Source organism: Haplochromis burtoni, unplaced genomic scaffold (assembly GCF_018398535.1).
Source record: "Haplochromis burtoni strain Fernald_Lab_line unplaced genomic scaffold, NCSU_Asbu1 Contig_110, whole genome shotgun sequence".
In the NCBI taxonomy this organism is placed as follows: Eukaryota; Metazoa; Chordata; class Actinopteri; order Cichliformes; family Cichlidae; genus Haplochromis; species Haplochromis burtoni.
Genome location: NW_024582471.1, coordinates 1,630,452 through 1,651,886, shown reverse-complemented (window position 1 = coordinate 1,651,886; position 21,435 = coordinate 1,630,452). Strand labels below are relative to the sequence as shown.

The following is a 21,435-nucleotide window of genomic DNA, read 5'->3' as shown; positions in this document are numbered from 1 at the left end:
ATTAAGGCATCCTCGGGGTATTTTTTTGACTGTGGGTCGTAAACAAGAGCTGTGTCTTTCATAGCTTAGAGCAACACTTTCTGTACTAACTGAAGGGATCTATTGAGAATTCCAGCTACAGGATGTTGCAGAGGGTCGGACAGACAGCTGTGGTCTTATGTTCCTTTGAAGGGGTTGCAAAGAAAACACCCATAGAAGCAGATCTAGTGACAGTAAAGTTTCTATAATCAGCATGGTTAACCACAGTAGAGTAAATTGCACTCTGGATGCCATGTAAAGGGGACACTTTCCTTAAAGAACCTGAAGAGTCATCAAGCAAGTTGTCACCGCTGTTTAGTGATTTTCTTTTCTTTTCACTCACTATCACCTGTATCTTCTGACCTTTGCTGAGAAGTGTATTAATGCAGTGCAGCTGCATGTTTCTGCTCATCACTTTGCCACAACAAAGAGCGAATGAAAGTCAGGATTAGTAATTTATGAAAGTGCACGGGTGCTATGTGAGGCTCATTTTAATACGCAAAACCAAACTGAAATCGATAGCGCATAATTTCGAGAGTTTTGAGCAGCGCACATAATGATGAGATGATGAGCTCAAATAGTTCTCAGAAACCGAGTCCTAACACCTCAGCTCCACCAGCAAACGCACAGTGTCGTTGCTTTTTCTCACATGCGTTGTTTGTGTGTTTGTGTTTGTAGCATCAGAGAACGATCTGCAGAACAAGCGCCTGAAGTTGGACTATGAAGAAATCACTCCGTGTCTGAAGGAGGTCACGCTGGTGTGGGAGAAAATGCTAGGAACTCCTGGGAGGGCAAAGGTCAAATTTGACGCCGAGACCATACATACTGCAGTTGCACAAGGTACATACTTGGCTCCACAAACACATGCTCTATATCAGTTCCTCCTGTAAATGTTTATTCTTCTTAAAATCAGCAGAGATTTTCAAATATTGACCAAACCTTAACGCACAAAGCTCCAAAAACTGTAACTTATCTTCATAACTGTTTTTTAAAATGTGGCAAAAGCAAGGTGACTGAATTCCATGAGGCATTCTACTCACTGTTTTTGGGCACAGTGAACTCGGTGTCTATTCCCTTTGACATTTTTTATCTCTGGTGCGTGTCTCTAATCATCAGGCCTTTTTGTTCTGTCCATTTTCTAGTATCAGCATGTTCTGCAGCGTGGACAGGAAGGTTATCTACTGTGCACACGGCCTCGAACAACGAGTCCAACACACGTATTTACACACAGAAAGGTCACCATATAACAAATAGCAGTCTGAGAACCTGGTGAATTAGGGATACAAGCTGGATAATCCATCTGAGAGGAAGCTGAGAGTAAATTTTACATGCAAGAAGCGGGCAAACGGTGATTGAACGATGCTCGGGATATTAGTAGATTAAAGTTATGATGGAGACAACTTCTGTTACTAAGTTCTACAGGCATGTACAAATAGTTAATAACTCAAGTAGGGTAGAAATCCCTTTGGACATTGCGGACGCGTTTCACTCAACATGGTAGCGTTCTGTCCCACGTTTGTCCTCATCACCCTCTCCTTCCTTTATCGTTGTCTGGCAGGTGTCCCAAGGCAACACAGAGGAGAGATCTGGAAGTTTCTCGCCGAACAGTACCGGCTAACACAGACAGTCCCTTCCCGGCCCCCTTCTAATCACACTCCATACAAAGAGCTGCTGAAACAACTCACCTCACAGCAACATGCCATCCTCATCGACCTGGGTAATGCATCCACGGTTAACATGCAGGGTTAAACTGCGTGTGGGTTATCTAAATGTGCCTGGTACATTCGCTTTCCCATGTCGTCAATGTCACAAAAGTGATTTTTAACAATGTGTATATTTTACGAATCGCAGTCTAATTCAAAACAGTAAATAAATAAACAGATTTTATGTCATCAGTTAAGTCTAATAACTTTAGTCTAATTGCAGTCGTTGTATGCATAAAATGCCTACACACTTTCTTTTACAGCCAAATGTAAGTTGGTTGTTTCTTTAAATAATATATTTTCTCTAAATGCTATGTATGCCACAAACACTGCCAACGCATTATTAATCCCATTTGAACCCCTGATTACCACTGGTGATCGTTGGCCTGCAGGCTGCCTGTTGAAGAACCTGTAATTTAAAAACAAAAAAGCTCTTGAGCTAAACTTGATTCATTGCCTTTTTTTCTGTTCTTATTTATGCCGTTTTGCAACGTTTGGATGACTCCCTGACAGTCACACTTAGACCACTTGCAGATTCACACTGGCAGTTTCCTCATGACCTTGGACTGATCCTTTAACATTGAAGCCCAATCAGGAGCATCGTTTGTGTTTTTGTGTTTAGACAGTCAGTGTCGAGTTCTACTGGAATGACCCAGAGGCGTCTCAGGTTGAACGTGCAGCACAACTGTCAAAAGTGTGTATCACAGATTTTCCCCTTCAGGTGTTCAGAATGAGACTTTCGAAGAGTGAGCCAAACATAACAGGAGCAAGCTGAACGGCTATAAGGAGAATGCCTTTAATGGTTTAAGAGCCATATTTACTTAGAAAGTAAAGTGTCTGATTCTTTGTCGTCATACCCTGTACATCTATGACCTTTAATATAGGTGCAACAGCTGATTGTGAGCACGGGAGCCTCTCTAATCCTTTTGTTTGGCGCTTCAGTCAGCATGCATACCAAGCATAATCACTACTTTGTAGCTACAGTGCATAAAGGAAAAGAAAACATAAGATTTTAGTAGAACTGTTGCTTTTAAATAATCAATTTGTCAGTCTCTTTGTGTGACGTGTGTGATGTTTATAAATTCACGTAGCCAAACACCTCATTGTTCCCACTGGTTTATGGTCATTCTTTGACAAGTACTGTGGAAAATGTAAATTTCCTTCTGCGTGATACCAAGAAGTCAAACGTACATAGCAAACGCCACATAAACTGCATATATTCTTTTGTATTTGTCAAACCTCATTTTAACACTTTCTCCCTTAAATGCTCCCAACACCTCCCACCCAAAAACCCACATACACTCACTACCTACACCCCACCCATATAACACCCACATATATATACATAGACACATCCACCCACAGATCTGTCCCTGTAGTGCTTCCCCTCCCTCAGTTTTTGCTTTTGACCCTGTGTTTTTCATGTTATTTACTCTACATCTAATAGGGCAGGGACAGCTGTAACGGCGTGCACATACAAACTGGCGGTTTGCATACATGGTCTAATATAAAGGTGTTATATGCAGTGTGATAAACACAGTGTTTGTCACACTGGAGCTACAAAAAAAAGAATGCAGGTAGAAGATTTATGGCAGCTCAAGGCTATTTCCTTCACATAAACAAGCGAAAGAGGAATTAATTTATTTTTTTGGTTAGAATGTAGGTGCGTAACACATTGCATTCCCACACCTTTTTATGTAGCAGAATAGACACACTTTCCTCCAGGCAGGGGAAGGAGTCATGACATTATGTTCACCAGCTTAAATCCCCCACGCACATTCCTTTAATATACACTCACACGGTTTTCATTCGGTTCTCTAAAACCTCACATCACTAACTGTAAATCAAGTCCTCAGTCCCCTGACACACACCTGCCAATTACTAGTCTGTCCTTCCTTAGAGTGCTTTTTTGTTTTGTTTTTAAATGGAGTGCATTCCTTATTGTCATTTTTGAAACATACACGTCCAATCCACTAATACACGTTAAGCCTCTGAAGCACGGGGATCGGTTCTCTTTAAAAAGCTGCGTTCATCTGTGCGCTTCTCAAGAACCTGTTTGTAAGAGTGTTTGCTCCAAAAGAGTACGTGCATGCAGCTGCACTGAGCTCCTTTTTAACGTCAACAGCAAAGTGAGAAGTTCTGCATCCACAGCGAAGATCAGCAGTGTATATGCTTTGTTCAAAAACATGGACACACCCAGATGCTGCTGAATAGAATAGAGCGAATTAAAATAAACCATGAGAAGAAAATGTTACACTTCTAAAGCTGTGTCAGTGTTGTTTTCGACTGCGTATCTGGTGCATTAGTTTGAAATAATATTTAATGCAAACTACGGACGTTGCTGAGAGATAATATGCCGCTCCGCTCTTCTCTTCCAGGTCGTACTTTTCCCACACATCCATATTTCCAAGCCCAGCTGGGGGCAGGACAGCTGTCTCTCTATAATATCCTGAAAGCCTACTCACTGCTTGACCCTGAGGTATCATTGAATTCTGTTTTTGCTTTATTTCTGCCTTTCTCCTCTTTCATTCTGCATGTTTCTTTTGATATTCAGTGGGAAAAAAGGAAGAAAAAAAAGCCAGCTGTTACCTGTCTTTTAGACTTGAGAGAGTTTCCCTCCCCTGTGTTGTTGGCATCAAGTTTGTGGTTGTCGTTTTTGTAGGTGGGATACTGCCAGGGCCTGTCCTTCATTGCTGGAGTGCTGCTTTTACACATGGGGGAAGAAGACGCCTTCGACATGCTCAAATTTCTAATGTACGATGCTGGGCTCCGCAAACAGTACAGGCCTGACATGATTATCCTGCAGGTACAGTGTTCACCCACACAATATTCTCTTGTCAGTGTCCCCAAACAACTTAATCTACATTATGTTTCCCTTTCTTAAATACTTGAATCACATGAGCAAAGCCCTCCAGTTCCAGTGGTTACGTAGTTGAGTAATGTCACTAACTCACATTTTCTGGAATTTGATGCTTCTTATTCCCCTTTTTTTGTTTTTAGATGACACGTCTGCTTACGTTTTCGTTTTCAAACAAAAACAGTGAATTAATAGCCTCTAGAGCGTTGGTGAGGTTGAGACATGGTCTTAGTGCTTGGCATTGGAATTTAGTTGCATTAGTACTCGCCACACAGTTGGTAAATAGTGCTCGTGTTACAGATAACTACGTCATTGGTTTTGAATTCCAGTGTGGGATTGAATTTCATCTTTTGATAGAACTAGAACCAAAAGAGCTACATACTATGGTTAAATGCTAAACAACCTTGTTATCATGCTAAACATCATGTGTTTTGTTCCTGAATTCAAGCGCAGGTCACGTAACAATAAAAAGCTTGTGAGCTAATTCAGGGAGTCCAACACCAGTCCAACATGCGGCATACTCCACAATAATATTGCACAGGACTGTTGCTTTTTCTCAAGCTTCAAACTATGAATATGAACGAAGTGCTGTTACGATCTTGGTGCTCGTGATCCTTAATCAATAAATTCCAAAGGTCCTTGACAGCTTTCCACTTTGTGAACGTTATACACACCTTTTGTGAACAATCCCTCATCTTACTTTGCTGCTAGAATGAAAGTGAACAAAACCAGATAATAACTCATCAATCATTTTGTGGTTTTTGAGGTCAAAACGAGAAATTCTATATTGTCAAAGCAAATATGAGGACGGGATGAGGCAGGTTGTCTGCTGTGGTGACCCCAAGAGGGGAGCAGCTGAAAGAATTCCTGGCGAGTCTGGTTCTTCCACACAAACTGTGCCAAATCTGCTGTTAATCAAAGTGATTACAAGCTTTTACGGCAGCGCCATGTGGCTCTTTGTGACCAATTTCACTCAGCGGCACCTCAACCAGCAGCTACTCACCAGCTGGTTGAGGTAGACACATTTTTCTCTTGTGGTCCGTGGTGGCCACAGGATCTCTATGTTCTAGGTCTGTGTGACTGATTTCATAGTATTTGCAAGGAACCTCATGTAACTGGTTGCATCCTCATTTTCATCCAGGAATAGTGGTTGCCAAGCAGTCAACAACTGGCCTTTATGGCTGGGGCCTAACCTGAAAGTTCTGTGAGGTGCTTAAAAGTTTTTCCCATCCTTGTGTACAAACACTCATATGGCTAACCCGATCATAAATGACGTGAAATTTAATTAAAGATGGTTTTAAAAATAAACTGTGTTGTTCTCTTTGAGTGTTAAGTGACGATAATACACAGTGAGGCAGCAGCATACACTTAAATGACATCTGCATAATCCAGCACTGGTAAAAAGGCCATTTCCCATAGTGTACCCTGACTAGTTTAAGAGTCACTGTTGTCAGCATTCCAGTTTAACATTAATCTAATCAAAACTTATTTCTTATACCACTTTAAATGAGGCACCTTCAGTAAACTTGGTGTGGATGTGATCTACCACGGATAACGTTGGAGTTGCTCTGTAGAAAGACAAATTGATATGACCTCACCGCAGCACTTTGTATGAGGGAGTTAGGAAAGTATTCACATTAGTGCAATACTCTATACTTTGCTATGGTGAATGAACGGAGTGGCTCATTAATGATAAGTGAAAAATTGCTTAAAAAATAATTGTCATACCACACAGGAAGCCCTCGTTTTACCCGCCAAGGAGGTGACCTCATAATAAGGTGTCGTGTTATTGGTCCATTCTTAAACTTGTGTTTGCGTCGTAAACTTAAGGAAAAAAAATCTTTCCATTTTTTACCAAGACGTTTGTCTTCCTGAATACTCTCTATTAAAATCCTACAAATGTTCATGTATAACAGATCCAGTTTTTAAAGCATGTGTGAAATAATAAAAGCCTCTCATACAAAGTCATGTTACACCTTTACAACGAAGTGCTGTTGCTCCTCTCAGATCCAGATGTACCAGCTGTCGCGGCTGCTTCATGACTATCACAGGGATCTTTACAGCCACTTGGAGCAGCAGGAGATCGGGCCCAGCTTATATGCCACCCCCTGGTTCCTCACGGTCTTCGCCTCACACTTTCCCCTCGGGTTTGTGGCCAGAGTTTTTGGTAAGCTTTGAAGGCTTTCTATTTCTGCACAGTGGATTTGGTGGGTCGCCGCCTTGTTTCTTCTTCCTGATAGAAGCACAGCAGTATTGACGCATGACAGGAAAAAGGATGACGGGGCGTTTACAGTGATGTTTAGTTATCTCTACTCCCTAGGTATCTCATCTAATTAGATCTTGAACCCAAAATGCTGAAAGGAAATTGTCAGAGCTAAATGAAATTTTAGTAACTGATTGAAGATAAGTAGTACTATAATCCTGAAAGTTTGGTGAAGGAGTTGGGGAGGGACTTCAGGCAAAGTAAAGGATTCAGTTGAGTCATGTGCACACTGAGACTCAGTTACAGTTACTGTTTATCTGTTAAGTGACCTTTTCCTCATTTGTGTAAATGCCATCACGCCCACAGAGGGTATATGTTTTCTGCAGTTGCCTTTCTCTCTACCTCATTCCTTCCGCACTTTTGTTTTCACGCCTAATTTCTTACATAGTACTCAGTCATTGAACCAGACTCACTGGCTCCTTGTGCTCATCTGAGCATAACACTTCATTTGTGTGTGTGTTGACGTGCACGAGCGTGCGTGTGTTGCGCTTAGCGGCCATCACATTTGCACTGTCAGGTCTTTGATATCATCTGTGGGGCCCACACCTCTGCTGCCATTCCTTAATCTTCTGTATGATCTCATGCAATCCTGCCTAACCCTTACCACACCCTGATGTATTCACAGTATACACACACAAATGCTCTCTGGCTCTGCAGATTCACAATGGCCTACATTTATGTTTGCTTAAACGTTTTCTGCTGACGTCAAATCATTCTTCCCATTAATGAGCCTTTAAGTTGCCATTAAACAGGGTAAGTTCTGCTGTCAGCACATGTCAGTATTGATTTTTACAATATGTAATTTAAGAGTGCCGTCACGCTAGAGCCTTTTTTAGCCTCCTTTCCCTGTGTTTTCTGGGTTTTTTCCCCGCTTGCCTCTGTAACTTATCCTTCCTTTTTGTCCTCTGTCAGATATGGTGTTCCTGCAGGGGTCAGAGGTCATCTTCAAGGTGGCCCTAAGCCTGCTGGGGAGCCACAAACCTCTGATCCTGCAGCACGACAGCTTGGAGTCTATTGTGGATTTCATCAAGACCATGCTACCCAACCTGGGCCTCGTACAGATGGAGAAAACCATCAACCAGGTTAGACAAGGAGACAAAGTTGTTTAGTAATGTGTAACTACTCATTTTAACACTGGAGTACAGAAATCTATTTATTTATTTTTTATCAGTGTGATCTTATGTATGGAGTTTTGGGAGTTATAGAAAGGTTATGAGCCATCGTCCCATTGAGATAATTGAGTCATTGCTGAACAATTGGTCTGGCGTGATTTTTAATTTTCATGTTTGAAACAAAACTAACAACTAGTTGGATGTAGGACAGTGAGAAAGACTTTCTCTATGAATTCCTTACTTTCATTTTAAAGAGTTGTCTTTTAAAGAGCGAGTGATGCATAACTATTCTAGCTAAATGTTAGTCAGCGATAAAAAGTAACTTCTTTTTTTTTTCCAGTGTTTTCTATCAGACTCTTGATATTTGGTCTTTTCTATGGTTGAAAATAGGGCTGGGCTATATCATACCGTTCACGGTAATACTGGCGCATGCGCAGTGCCTTTGTTTACATACGCACATGGCGGCGACGCAGAATGAGAAGAGCGAAAGTTGATCGTTAAATGAAACGGATGAACCAGAATTGGTTTGTAAAAATGCTGCAACTTCAGTGGTGTGGAACTGGTTTAGCTTTCGTCCGTCAGATACACAACAAAGCACTATTTTTGGTAGTGCATGCTAGCGGGCCGTCGTTATTACCGTGTTTTTTGGAAAATCAATCCTTTGATTTTTCTGAAAATCGACAGTGCCCCTTATAATCCTGTGTGCCTTATGTATGAATTCTGGTTGTGTTTACTGACCTGGAAACAATTTTATGTCGTACACGGTGCTCGAAAATCGGTCAAATGTTTCAGTACGACTTTGCTAAGCTACGAACCCGCACCGCTTGATGGATTGTCGGAGCATTACGGCTATCGTAGGCAGGAGCCTCGCGGAGTGATACGTACTGCGCTTCAACATAATATTACCCTATTATGTGTATAACCTCTTTTTAAGTTTTGTGGATACATGGTTATGCTGAGGATATGTCGGCCAATTTCCACTGGAAATACCTTTTGGTTAAACTGTCAGCAAGGATTTTGCATTTGCACTGTTAATTTTTTATATAACTTTAATGCACATAAAAAAACAGCTGCTTGTTTAAGTGAAAATACATTCATGGGTGGTTTTTATTTATTTATTTATTTTTTGCACTAATAAAGTTGAGGAGTTGTAAAGTATTTTGTCTAGTGTCAGTTATATCGTTATCACAAATTTTCAAATGTATATCGTGATAAATATTTTTGGTCATATCGCCCTGCTCTAGTTGAAAATGCAGAAACGCTGATTCTACAACAACTGGTGTGACAAAAATACTGATCTTTTGCACAATTTGATGCCTTTATAACACAAACATTCTATTTAAAATGATCTGAACTTCGTATGTGAAAACAGAGGAACGCCTGTTACTTCCTGTGGGACCTAATGCTACAGATTTTTGCAGCTTTCAGTTTTCTTTCTAAGATCTATATTTGACATATGGCAAAAATCAGCTCGTCTTCAATCCAAAGTTTTAACAGATAAAACTTTGGATTGAGGAGGTGGAGAAGATTTATGTAATAAAAAAACGTTTTCATTTATCTCCATAATTCTCCTCGTAACATCTTTGATCCGTTGCTCATACCGAGGCTGCTGGCTTGTGGCTGGCTCTGAGCTCTGGATAGCTTTAGCTTTAGCCAGTTTGCCTTTGTTTGTCTTTGAAATGTCCTCCATGTTCAGCTGTGAGGTTTGTTATAAAAAATTTCCTGGTGGTCCTCCTGCAGTTTATTTTGGCGACTTTGTGCCTTTACTCACACTCATACCAGACATCGTTTACACGATAACCAGCACCGAGCTCATCAGATTAGCTGTTGTAAAACTGGACGTTCTTTTCTTGTCTGTTGTTGCTCTAAATGAGCTCACGAAACTATTAAAACATTTTTACTAAGTTCACGGAACAGATGTGTTTCATTTTGAGATATGGTTTTACAACTCGCAGCAGTTAAAGGAGACAGTTTAATGGCTTCACAATGAGACAAAGGAGAATGATATCCTGCTTGAGTGACAGAGGCTATCATGGCCAGCCACACCCTGCCTTTACAACAGTGATGAGAGCAGCTGATGGGTGGAGTGTGTGTGAAGTTATGTAAATTTTACCTCATGCGTCACCATTTGGAAAAATACCACGTCAGTAAGATGGGCCTCTCACGCTGATCGACTCGAGTGGGTAAAATCTCATAGTCTTGGTCAGGTTTCACTTTTTAGTGTAATTTATGGTTGCCATGAGAAAATGTTAACCATTAAGGTGCGCGGTAATGTGGCTGTCAGCTATCACTAGGGATGGGTATCGTTTAGGTTTTATCCGATACCGGTGCCAAACCGGTGCTTAAAGAATGGAGAACATAAAATTGGTCCAAAAACCTCTCATGTTCAGCTGTTTTTTGTAAAAAGATAACAATGTTAGCCTTTTCTGCAGCTATGGGGCATATATATGGCATCACTCTTGGCTGGAAGCAGTGCTTAATCAATGGAAAAAAACACAAACTTTGTCCAAAAACCTCTCATGTTTAACTGTTTTCCACTTTTTCTTTGGTCATTTTAGCCTTTTTGGCCAGGGTGAAGGGAGTATCTGCCATCAAACAAGAAGACAGCCGCATGTAGCTATGATGATGTTTGCTAGTTCACCTTACATGCATTAATGTAATAACGTGGTTAGCCTACTCAACGTAAATTACACACGAACAACATTAAGCTACTCACGCAGAGAAGAACGGCTGCTGCTGCCATCATCATCCTCATCATTTCTGCTACACTGGCAGGGCTAGGGGCCAGGACTCTATTCTTCGGGTTTTTGGGGGATGTTGTTCCTGGTCCGATAACAGGCACCCCACCCGCAGTAGATGTGCACGGTGTGAGGTCTCGCAGCAAGCTATCAAATACGGCGCATTTCTTGGCTTTTAAAAAAAACGCTATGCGTCGCCAGGTGTTTCATCGGATTTGAGGTGTTACCTCCTTTGACAGTATCACAGTATCAGCTTAAAGCACTTGTTGCAGGCTGCTGAGTTTGCATATTTTGCTGTGAAGTACAGCCAGACTTTTGATCGCTTCTCCTTGTTAATCTGTAGCTCTGCTCTAAAAGAACGTACGTACCTGGACCCGCCTACTATCCTCGGAAAAGTAAAATGATTGGCTAGAAGTGTAACACAGCTTAGGAAAAAAAAAAGCACCGAAATAAAGCACCAAAATGTGCGCTGCTTTTCGGTCTGGTTACTACAGTTTATGTCAGAACCGATACCGGTACCCATCCCTAGCTATCACAGATGACACAGAGCTAATAACTCATGGTAAGCTATACTTTAGAAGGTACGCGCTTATCTTATAATTTCTATGAGATAGCAAACTGCTTACTTGCCGGTACTTTCCCTCCAGTGCCACTTTTTCATATTGGATTATGTATATGTTACATGTGTTATGACTCACAGTTTCATCTGAGAAAAAAGAAAAAGAAAAGTGGGAGTGAACATACTGGATGTGTGGAGACTCCAGGTCAGTTCATTGTTTTGTAATGCCGAAATGTGAAAAATTCTTTGGTCTGGACAACAGCAGCCTGCTCAGTGTGTGTAATGTGTTGACATTGTAGAGTAAACATCCCCAGTTTCACACGAGGCTTTGTTCCTAGTTTTGACCACCATTGCTGTGAGTAATGATAACGTAATTTTGCTGAGAAACACAAAGTGCCCTCAGTGAAATAAAGGGAATACACGTGAGCAAAAGACTATTTTTTTTATTTAAATATATAGATATATATGAGAAATCTCAGTTAATGAGCAGCTCTAAACCGAATGTGTTTGAAGTCTTGTTGAATTGTGTGATTGTGCGGCTGCTTTTGTTTACTGCCTCCAAATGTTGTCTTTGGTGAGAACAATTAGCAATAACGACCGAAATAGTTAAATAGTTACAAAGCCAAAGCAAGAGTTTTAGATCAATCAAATCAGTAAAAATAACAATTAAACCCACTTTTAACCTGGTCATATTCCTTTTATATCCTCTTCACATACATTCTTTTATAATGGTATGACACGATGGAAACGCGATTCTCCTGTTTGCAAGCAGTTCAAATGTTCACCCAGCTGAGAGTTATTAAATGCCTCTGCTTCAGGTTTGTGAGATGGATGTGTCCAAGCAGCTCCAAGCCTATGAGGTGGAGTACCACGTGTTGCAGGATGAGCTGCTGGACACGCCCCCGACCCTCAACCAGCACCAGCGAGCTGCGCAGCTGGAGAGGACCAATCAGAGCCTGCGACAGCAGAACCTCGACCTGCTCGAGGAGCTCCAGGTACACACACACACGCACGCTTGCACAAAAGAAGAAAAGCTGCCTTTGCCCGTTCTTTGTTCCATTAGGTCACCGCTCCCTCGCTGTTCTCACCCAGGTGTCCCACGCTCGAGTGTGCAACCTGGAGAGTCGAGTGGAGGCTTTGGCCCAGGCAGAGGGGCAGCTGAAGGAGCAGGTTTCTGCACTGGAGGAGGAGAAGAAGCAGCTGCTGAACACCATCACACACCTCCAGGGCCTCCTCTCCAACCTCGGGATAAACGCCAACCCCGACGGACAGGCACTTCCTTCACTGTCCGTCTGACAGACAGTCACAGCAGCATCAAAGCTGGAGGGCAGAGAGCAGCACGATAGCAGGACTGTGGACTCGCTGCTTCACCTGCTGGCGAGGGTTGATTAATGAGTCTCTGCCTCGATCCTGCCGCCTCTGGAATGTTTTAATAATAATGATGATGATGATGATGAGAGGACAGATGAAATAGTGGCAGAAATGGGATTGAGGTTGAAGGATAGTACTCTCTTCCTGTGCTCTAATAAATAAACATAAATAATCCCCAAAGATGGCGCTGACTGTACCGCCGGGCCTCGGCTGTTAAAATACTTTTGCACCTGTGTGTGTGTGTGTGTGTGTGGTGGTGTGTGTGTGTGTGTGTGTGTGTGTGTGTGTGTGTGTGTGTGTGTGATAAATGGAGTTTGTTTTTGTTTTTGGATGCAGCAAAAAATGTACAGCAAGCTTGTAGAACAAAGACTCCACTCTGCAGTATTCCGAGCACTGTTACAAATATCACAATAATTAAGAAACACAAGTTCCTCCCAAAGAAAATGAGATTGTAAGAAGGAGGTGAGATGAAGGGATGGGTGAAGAAATAAACGACAGCAAAATGTTTTGGGGGGGTTTGTAATGCAAAGGTTAAATATAACATCGGCTAAATGATGATGATGGTGCTCATATTCTGAGATCAGGGGTGAACTATTTTTGATTCTTCCTAGGCTTTCCTGGCCCTGCGCAATTTGAACTTGAACTTCATTTAAGTTACAGCAGCTTCCAGGAAAAGCAACACAATAAATCCAGTTCATTTCACATCCTGTTGTTTCACCTTTAAACACATGTCAATTCATCTGCATTGATGGGGAAAATCTGAAAGCTTAGCCGTGCCGCTCCAGCGAGGGGAAGTCCACACATTTACTGAGGAGCTACTCAAAATTACGGCAAAAGACGCTAACTTTAAAGAGGAAAACTTCTGCTGTTGAGACAATCTGTCACCCGTAAATCATTTACTGTATGCAACATACTGAATTCTTCAGCCCGAGCTGCAGCTTGGTGTGCCTGTACGTGAGTGTTTGAATGTCACTGCGTGTCAATGTTCTCACTGATTGCAACAAACCTGTCGGTTTACACTGTAAAGATATTTTTCTTTTACCCCTGACTCTCTTTGCACATGTTCTGTTTTACTATGATTATTGCTACTCTGTACTTTAAAATACATTTCATATTCTTCCAGCACGTCTGAAGCCAGCTTTCTTTGTGCGTGTGTGTGTGAGTGAGTGTGTTGCACTCCAGACCAACATGTGTCGGATGTATAGATTCTTCCACCTCCTGTCTAAACATGTCAGTCATTTTTGAATACCAATATAAGGTTTCCAGTATATAGACGTGCGCTGTACACCGTACTTAAAACACAGACATGTATTTGTTAACAGGAACTCCTCCTGAGGTTGGAGAAGCGGCGTGTTCGGGCAAGTTGTGACCCTGTTAGTTTGCATATAGTGTGAGAGTGGGTACATGAAATGGGAAAGCCAAAAAAAACAAAACACCAACAGCAAGACCCCAGACAAAAGACAGAAAACGGAATTTCTGCAAAATATTTTGTAGTGCGTGTACATGCATGCTTAGTTTTTGTTTTGTTTTTCGCCCTCTGTGATTGGGTTGTTCTGTTAGTCAAGCAGAATGCAAGAGGACTATACGATTTCACCGAGAGATCTTTTTCTCCTTCCATTCCTAAACCTGTTCACGGGCCTCTCCAAGCATGTCTTAATCAGCCACCCGGTCGGGTTGGAGCCATTGTTGGATGGTTTTTTTGCTTGTTTGATTTTGTGTTTTTAATCACAGAAATGTCACTCATGGAGTTCGCTACAGGTTATTTGTGTGCAAGAGTAAAATGTGCTTATTTAATTTAAAGAAAAGAAGCACATAAATGGTGCGTTTCTATATACCATGCTTAAGTTGGGATGTTAATGAATTAAAAATTAGCTACAGTTTGATACGCTATGCAATGATCATATTACAGTTAGTAGGTCTATAAGACACTTTTTTTTATAGTTTGGTGAACTGTGTACACCACCAAAGTGAACACTGAATGAAACAGGCCGCGTGTGATTGAAATGCAGACTTCCAGCTCTAATTCAAGGTGTTTTACAAAAGTTTTGCTGTAGAAGTCTGACAGAATATCTCAAAGGAGGAAAAACAGTCTTTGATGACGTCCCTGAGTTATAGACTTCAGGCAGTCACTGACATCAACGGATTTCCAAGTGTTAAAAGCAATCCTGGCATATCCTGAAGTGTATTAATTACTTTTGAGCTTGGCCAAAAAAACCACCCAAAATTAAATTATAAATAATTAATGTTGGCAATAGATGACATGGCTGCAAACAAAGGACTGAAAAATGGAAGAAAGCCACAGGTCAGTGCGCTGTTTTTTTTCTGCCTCAAATATTAATAAAATAATGTTTTATTTTAATAAGTAATATAAAAAATACAGTTAAACATGTACCTTCAGCTGCCCCTATCCCTAGCATCCTCGTCCAGTATATCCACTATCCCTCCTCTGCACCTGTACAAAGCATCCCAGCTTTGCCGCTCTAACTTTTGTCACCCTAATAATAATAATTTAAAAAGTGGTTGAAGCTCATTCAGAAATGTCTTTCCCAGTCAAACTTAAACACCTAATTATTCTTTTTCCCAAAATATGTTGGACTTTTTTCTGTTTGTGGAGCCCTTTGGGCCCTATAAGTGGCGTTCAGTTGGAGCGCAGGGCATCTGTTTGCATCAGCTACTCCCTCATAATCAAATACACCATGAATTTGAGAAGGCCAGGCCTTCCAGGTCCAGAAGTGGTGCTGCTCTGTAAATGACCTCTGACCGGCCATGTGAGAACAAAGACTTTGCCTGAGCCTCAGGGATCAACAGAAGAATTGCTAATACTGTCTGTTAACTGCTTCGCTGATCTGTGGGGTGAAGGCACAGCTCATGTCTTGATCCAAACCAAACACTGCAGCTGAGTGGAGATTTCCATGAAGCAGCAACAAAGAGAGTCATGTTCTCTACATAACATCCAGAAGCCAGACACACCTTCGTCTGTAAATGTCACTGATTAGCATGACTGCTCCTTACGTGGCCACACCTCACAGCCCACCAGAACCGCCTGATAAATGAGGTTACTTATGTTGCAATTATGGGGTTTTGTAACAGTGGTGTGTGCACATGTGTGTTTGTGTGTGTCGCACCTGCTGTGTCAGAGCTCCTAATGTTACAGGCTGAAAAGGGAACAAGCTTCTTCTCTGTTGGGGAAAGATGATTTGTCACATGACTGTGGTTGAAACTCGGCTTACAGATTTTCTCTGGTTGAGCGAGCTGCGATGGAGCTGGATCACCCCGCGTCTGCTGCGCTGCCTACGCTGTGTGTAAACAGTCTACTGAATGTGTACAAAGTGTGTGTGTTTGTGTTAAATGTGTCCTGCTGCCCAGAGCTGTTCCATTGCAGAGTTTTATTTGACTTGGCATCTGTTTACTTGTCCACACTCCGCCTCAGCCCGGCCGTGCCCAGCCCTTCCCAGCAGGATCAGCTACACCACATGCCTGTATCCTCCTTAAAACCTGACGCGAACTCCCGCCATCCAAGAGCCTGATGGAGGAATTTTAAGCTATAATATTTCAGTAATAATGAAGAACCTGTGTGTTAGTTTCGAGATGATCTGTTTAGCTTTGTTTACCTTTGGGAAGCCACTGCTCTAACGTATGGCTTCTGCTTATGGTTGTAATAAAATATGAGTGAATACTCAGGGCCCACTTTGCTTTTTTTGCTTCTATCACTGTTGTATTTGTGCATCAGTGGTTTGAAATATATATATTTATTAGACTCCAATTTATACTTGGTATTAATCTCTGGCTCTCTTCCACAGCATGTCTTTTATCCTGTCTTCCTTCTCTCACCCCAACCTGAGCCTGGTTCTGCTGGAGGTTTCTTCCTGTTAAAAGGGAGTTTTTCCTTCACACTGTCGCCAAAGTGCTTGCACGTAGGGGGTCATATGATTGTTGGGTTTTTCTCTGTATGCATTATTGTGGGGTCGACCTTACAATATAAAGCGCCATGAGGCGACTGTTGTTGTGATTTGGAGCTATATAGATAAAATTAAATTGAACAGAAATTCATTGTAGACTGTTCTGTTTTTATTCTATCCTGCTGCTGCAACAAAAAAAATCCCTTGTGCCATCAGTAAAGGATGAGTGCAGGAGGAACTAAACCAACCCCTGAAATATGAAGAAATATATCAGGGTAGGACGTTATCTGCTCACCTTTATGCACCAGCAAATATAAATTTCACGCTTTCATGTGCTTTATAAAGTAATTTAGATGGTTTATAATCATCAGTGATGCTCTGTTTAAAGGACTGTAACAGCACATCAAGTGCCGTGATGAGGGTCAGTACAAAAGGTCAGGCAGTGTCAGTAACTGCCCATAAAGCACTGCAGCAGCACTAAATATTGATAAGCAGCTACTTTCCCTTTAGCGCCCGGGTAATTCAGAGCGATGGAGGCTGTAAAGTCAGGTCCTGATTAAACAAGACCTTTGAAGCTTCTCGCTTTACTTTCACCCTCAAGCCTATTTAAAAAATAATAATAATCTGAATGTTTGTTTTAACTTGCTTAAGAATGATTTTCCTATTTTCTCCCCATTCATTATTCGTTTGATCTCACTTTGAATAGGATTGTGATTGGAAACAGAAGAAGTTAATGACGTTTGTTCCTTTTGGATGTTTTGGAAAAAAGAGAAATATCCACAAAGTCCATTTAATGTTAATGTCTCAGACTATTAAAACACACGTCATTATCAGTATTTGTGCACTCACCGCTGGCTGAACGAGTCTGTGACAGGCAGGAGCCTCTCCTTGACCCCACCTCCTCTGACACGTGCTCTGCTGCTGTAGTGAAAAGAAAAAGTTGCTGCCAGGCTTTAAATTTAATATTAATATTGATTATGTAACAATCAAAGCAAAACTGATTTGCTGTAATCTGTATCTGCTTGTGTTACTGATGTTCAAAAAGTGGCTGGACAACTTTAACTATGCTGTTTAGAAACATTACTGTTATCTAGCAATGTTTGCTAATCAAAAATAATGTTGTGATTTATGTGGACTTGTTTTATTGGTTGTTTCATTAGTTTGTGAAATAAACACTGATTATTTTAAGGTTCATTAATAATATTTATTGTGCTGAAAGTTTAACGATGGCATTTTGATAGCATACTCACATATAATATTTCATGCACTGTCCACATATATGCATTTGTTAAAGATGACTGTTTTTCTTTATCATCTGTAAAAGATTTCGATCAGTGTTTTTATTCCCCGGTGCATTAAATCCTCCTTGGAGATACAGATAAGGTGTTGCTTGTAATGCACTGGGTACCCTTAAAGTGTATTCAGTGTGCAGATTTAGGCTGTGAACTGGTGTATTTTAATCCAAAACGACGATCTTTTCCTAAACCTAACAAGGCAGCCTTAATCTAACCGAACAGGGAGTGAAAGTGAAACAGGACTCAGTTAAAGGTTCTTTAAACCAAGTTTTATAACAATCCTTTATGAAAGCCATCCAGATAGTGTTTATAGATGCACTGCAGAGAATTTATCAAGTTTCCTGAATGCAATTTACAGCTTTACAGTAACAATGGAGATCATTTTTCTACATGGTTATTAAAAATGTATTAACCATAAGGCTAAAGGTTCAAGTCCGATTCAAGGCCTTTATCTCCTTCACCCTGAGTACAATGTGGTCGTAAAGGGATAGACGTGGTCAGCAGCAATGCTCAGGTATGCTGTGGAAATAAAAATAAAACATAAAACAACAAATTAATTAATTAAACAAATTAATTAAACGCTCATCAGCGGAGTCTGTACAGCGTAAAGACAGTTTAAATGATGCTCAGGTGGTACTGAGGGCTCCAAAGTGTGCCAAGCTTCCCCCCCCCCACACACCGTTACACTCCACCAGGCTGAAACTTTGACACTCAGTAGGATGGATCCAGGCTTTCATGTTGTTTGCACCACGTTCTGACCCTACCATCTGAATACTGCAACAGAAATAGACTCTTCAGGCCAGGAAACATTTTTCCAGTCTTCTATTGTCTAGTTTTGGGGATTGTAGCCTCAGTTTCCTGTTCTTCGCTGACAGGAGTGACACCGGGTCACCGGTCAAGTCACTTAAATTACATTTCTTCCCCATTCTGATGCTCACTTTGAACTAAATGCATTGAGCTGGTGAATATAACAGTAAAATAACCTTAGTTATGGAATGTGTATTTATTTTTGGTAATTAGATTCAATGTTGCAAATGCTGGATAGTAGCTTTTGCTCTATTATTTTATGATTTTAAATGGCTGACTTCATTATATAATTAACCTCATTTTGTATTTTATCTGTAACATTTAAGTGTGTGTGTGTCAGGTAGACAACAGCGTAAAAGTTTGTATTCATTATGGAAGCTAGTTTTACCACCATCCACCAGCGAGAGAGGAGAACTCTACCACACCAGAAGCGAGAGTAACACTCGCATTATATTTATTAATCTTTTGTAATATAAGTTTTATTTTTAATGAAGTGTCGCTATCGCTGCGCTTTATTTCACGTCATCCATCCACCCTGCATTACAGGAACCTTACCAGAAATCATGTTTGACACAAATCTGTCACAGAGGTTTGTTTTGGCAGATGCCTCAGATGAGTTTATTCTTCTTTGCAGCACATCTGGGTGTGTCAGAAAGTCTAAATGTAAATTAAAAAAGGCTTTGGTAACAGAGCAACAGTAAGTCGCTTCTAAGAAATTTCATTCTTGGCAAGGAAATTGCACATATATATTCCACCCAGTCTATTTCAACATCGCCGTCTCTACGTGTGTGTGTGTGTTTCATCACGCCACCCAGACACTTCAGATCCAACTGTTAGCTAACATGTCAATGTTGTGCAATTCTGCATGCAGATGCCTCTTATTTTACTTTGTTTTGTTTCTTCCTCCCAGTCAATGGAAACATGTTTTTTGTGTGTGTGTGTGTCATATTTACAGTTTAGCTGCAATTTATATTTTCATTCTACCAATTATTTGAGCACATGTCAAGTTAACACATTTTTTTTTGTGAGATCTCTTAGAGCCAATCAGATGATGGCATGCAAAGAACCAGCCAGTGAATGCAGTCTTGGATTGAATAATTCTCTTAGAAATCATTCATTTCCTTTTTTCTCCTGTTATTTAAAAGTCTGAATAAATTATTCAACTGTGCTCCAAAACCATCAACTAGAGTATATATAGTCAAAATAAGTAAAATTATCTTTAAAAATAATCAATATAAAGTGCCTCAAAATAAGCAGCAAAGCATTTTTCTTATTCATTGTTCTCATTCCACATATCGAGTTTATCAGAGTATAAAACAGTCAGGGCGTGTTTGTTTAATAAACTGTTATAAATCAAAGCAGCAAAAATGCCAATCGGTGCTTTGAGGATGCGGCAGGTTGCATTTTAAAAGAACAATGATTTATTACTGCTTATATCAGAGCTGTTTAGGACTTAAGTCATAAAAGTTTGACCTCTGTTTGGTCAAATCCTCTGTAGTTATTATAACACACTCTTTATGATTAGCAGTAGATGACAGCATAGGAAGTGTCAGCATATGATTAATTTCTTGGTGTGAGTCACTAACGGTACGCTTCAAGGCTTTCAGGTTCTCTGACTCTGACCTTTAACCCTGATTAAACCCTAAAAGGAACTCTGTTTTTACTTAGCTCTCTTAAAGTATTTACAGTGGTGAGGAAAAATATTGAACTCGTAAAAAAATATCAAAATTGATCAAAAGATCCAGGTAAAATTAAAAATTAAGTGCAAACTTACACTGAAGACAGCTGCTAATCTTCCCAGGACATGATACCCAGCAGGTTCAACCTCAGGTACAAAGGAGTTGTAAAAATAAACCCAAGAATTACATCTCAGGCTCTACAGGCCTCAGCTGGCATATGTAAAATGTTAAAGTCAATCACAGCACCATCAGAAAAACACTCAACAAGTTTGTCTTGTTTGGAAGAGTTTGCAGGAGAAAGACAATTTTCTCTAAAAAGAGCATGACAGCACAGCTCAAGTTTGTAAAGCTACATCTGAACAAACCACAAAACATCTGGAACGACGTTATTTGGACAGAGCAGACCAAAGTGGAGACGTTTGACCTTAAATGCACAGCGACAGAACAATGGTACGAAGCACCGGAGCAAATCCGCAACAGAACGGCTGAGAAAGAAAAAAAAATCGAATCTGACTAAAATGCTGTGGCGAGACTTTGAGAGAGCTGTGCGTTAACAAATGCCTTCAAACCTTAATAACCTTAATGAAATGTGATCATGTGAGGCTGATAAAGTCACCAAGAAAGTGACTACTTCAAAGTTATTGCTAGTAGACGTGGCTTTACAGTCACTGAGACCTGTGGAAACATTCATTTTCACTGTATCGTACTGTGTTTACAGTGATGAGCATCATTTCGTTCAGACCATTTTAGATGCTCCTTTGGAGTTCAATGTAAATTTTTATAAAAACATCACATGGTTGAAAAACAGTCCTTAGCTGCAAAGTTACACATATCTCTGAAAACTATTGGAGACACAGTCATGAATGCACCATTAATGGAAATACCCAGGTAGCTAGTTACAGTACTCGAGTAAATCTGAAGAGTGCAGTGCGTTGCTGAGTCTGTGTGAGCGACCTCTGAGTAAGACAGAGGCACGGATTATAAAAGAAACAGATTGTAGTTATCCTGCTGAGTCACAAACTGCTAACATGGAGCTGAACACAGCAAACACGACCTGCAACACCAGGGAGGATGATGTTACATGAGTGTGTGCGTGTGTGTGTGTGTGTGTGTGTGTGTGTGTGTGTGTGTGTG

General features: G+C 40.8%; 1 protein-coding gene across 1 annotated transcript in view; it reads left to right on the top strand.

Annotated features, from left to right (window-relative positions):
* tbc1d1 (TBC1 (tre-2/USP6, BUB2, cdc16) domain family, member 1) overlaps positions 1–13,743 on the top strand; it is a gene marked incomplete in the record, with an annotated part of 51,522 nt that extends 37,779 nt beyond the window's left edge. Inside the window, 8 exon segments of the mRNA XM_042223412.1 lie at positions 697–858; positions 1,577–1,735; positions 4,100–4,200; positions 4,384–4,527; positions 6,586–6,745; positions 7,754–7,923; positions 12,069–12,245; positions 12,343–13,743. Coding sequence (XP_042079346.1) covers positions 697–858; positions 1,577–1,735; positions 4,100–4,200; positions 4,384–4,527; positions 6,586–6,745; positions 7,754–7,923; positions 12,069–12,245; positions 12,343–12,546 — 1,277 coding nt within the window.
* Between the last annotated feature and the right edge of the window lie 7,692 nt (positions 13,744–21,435).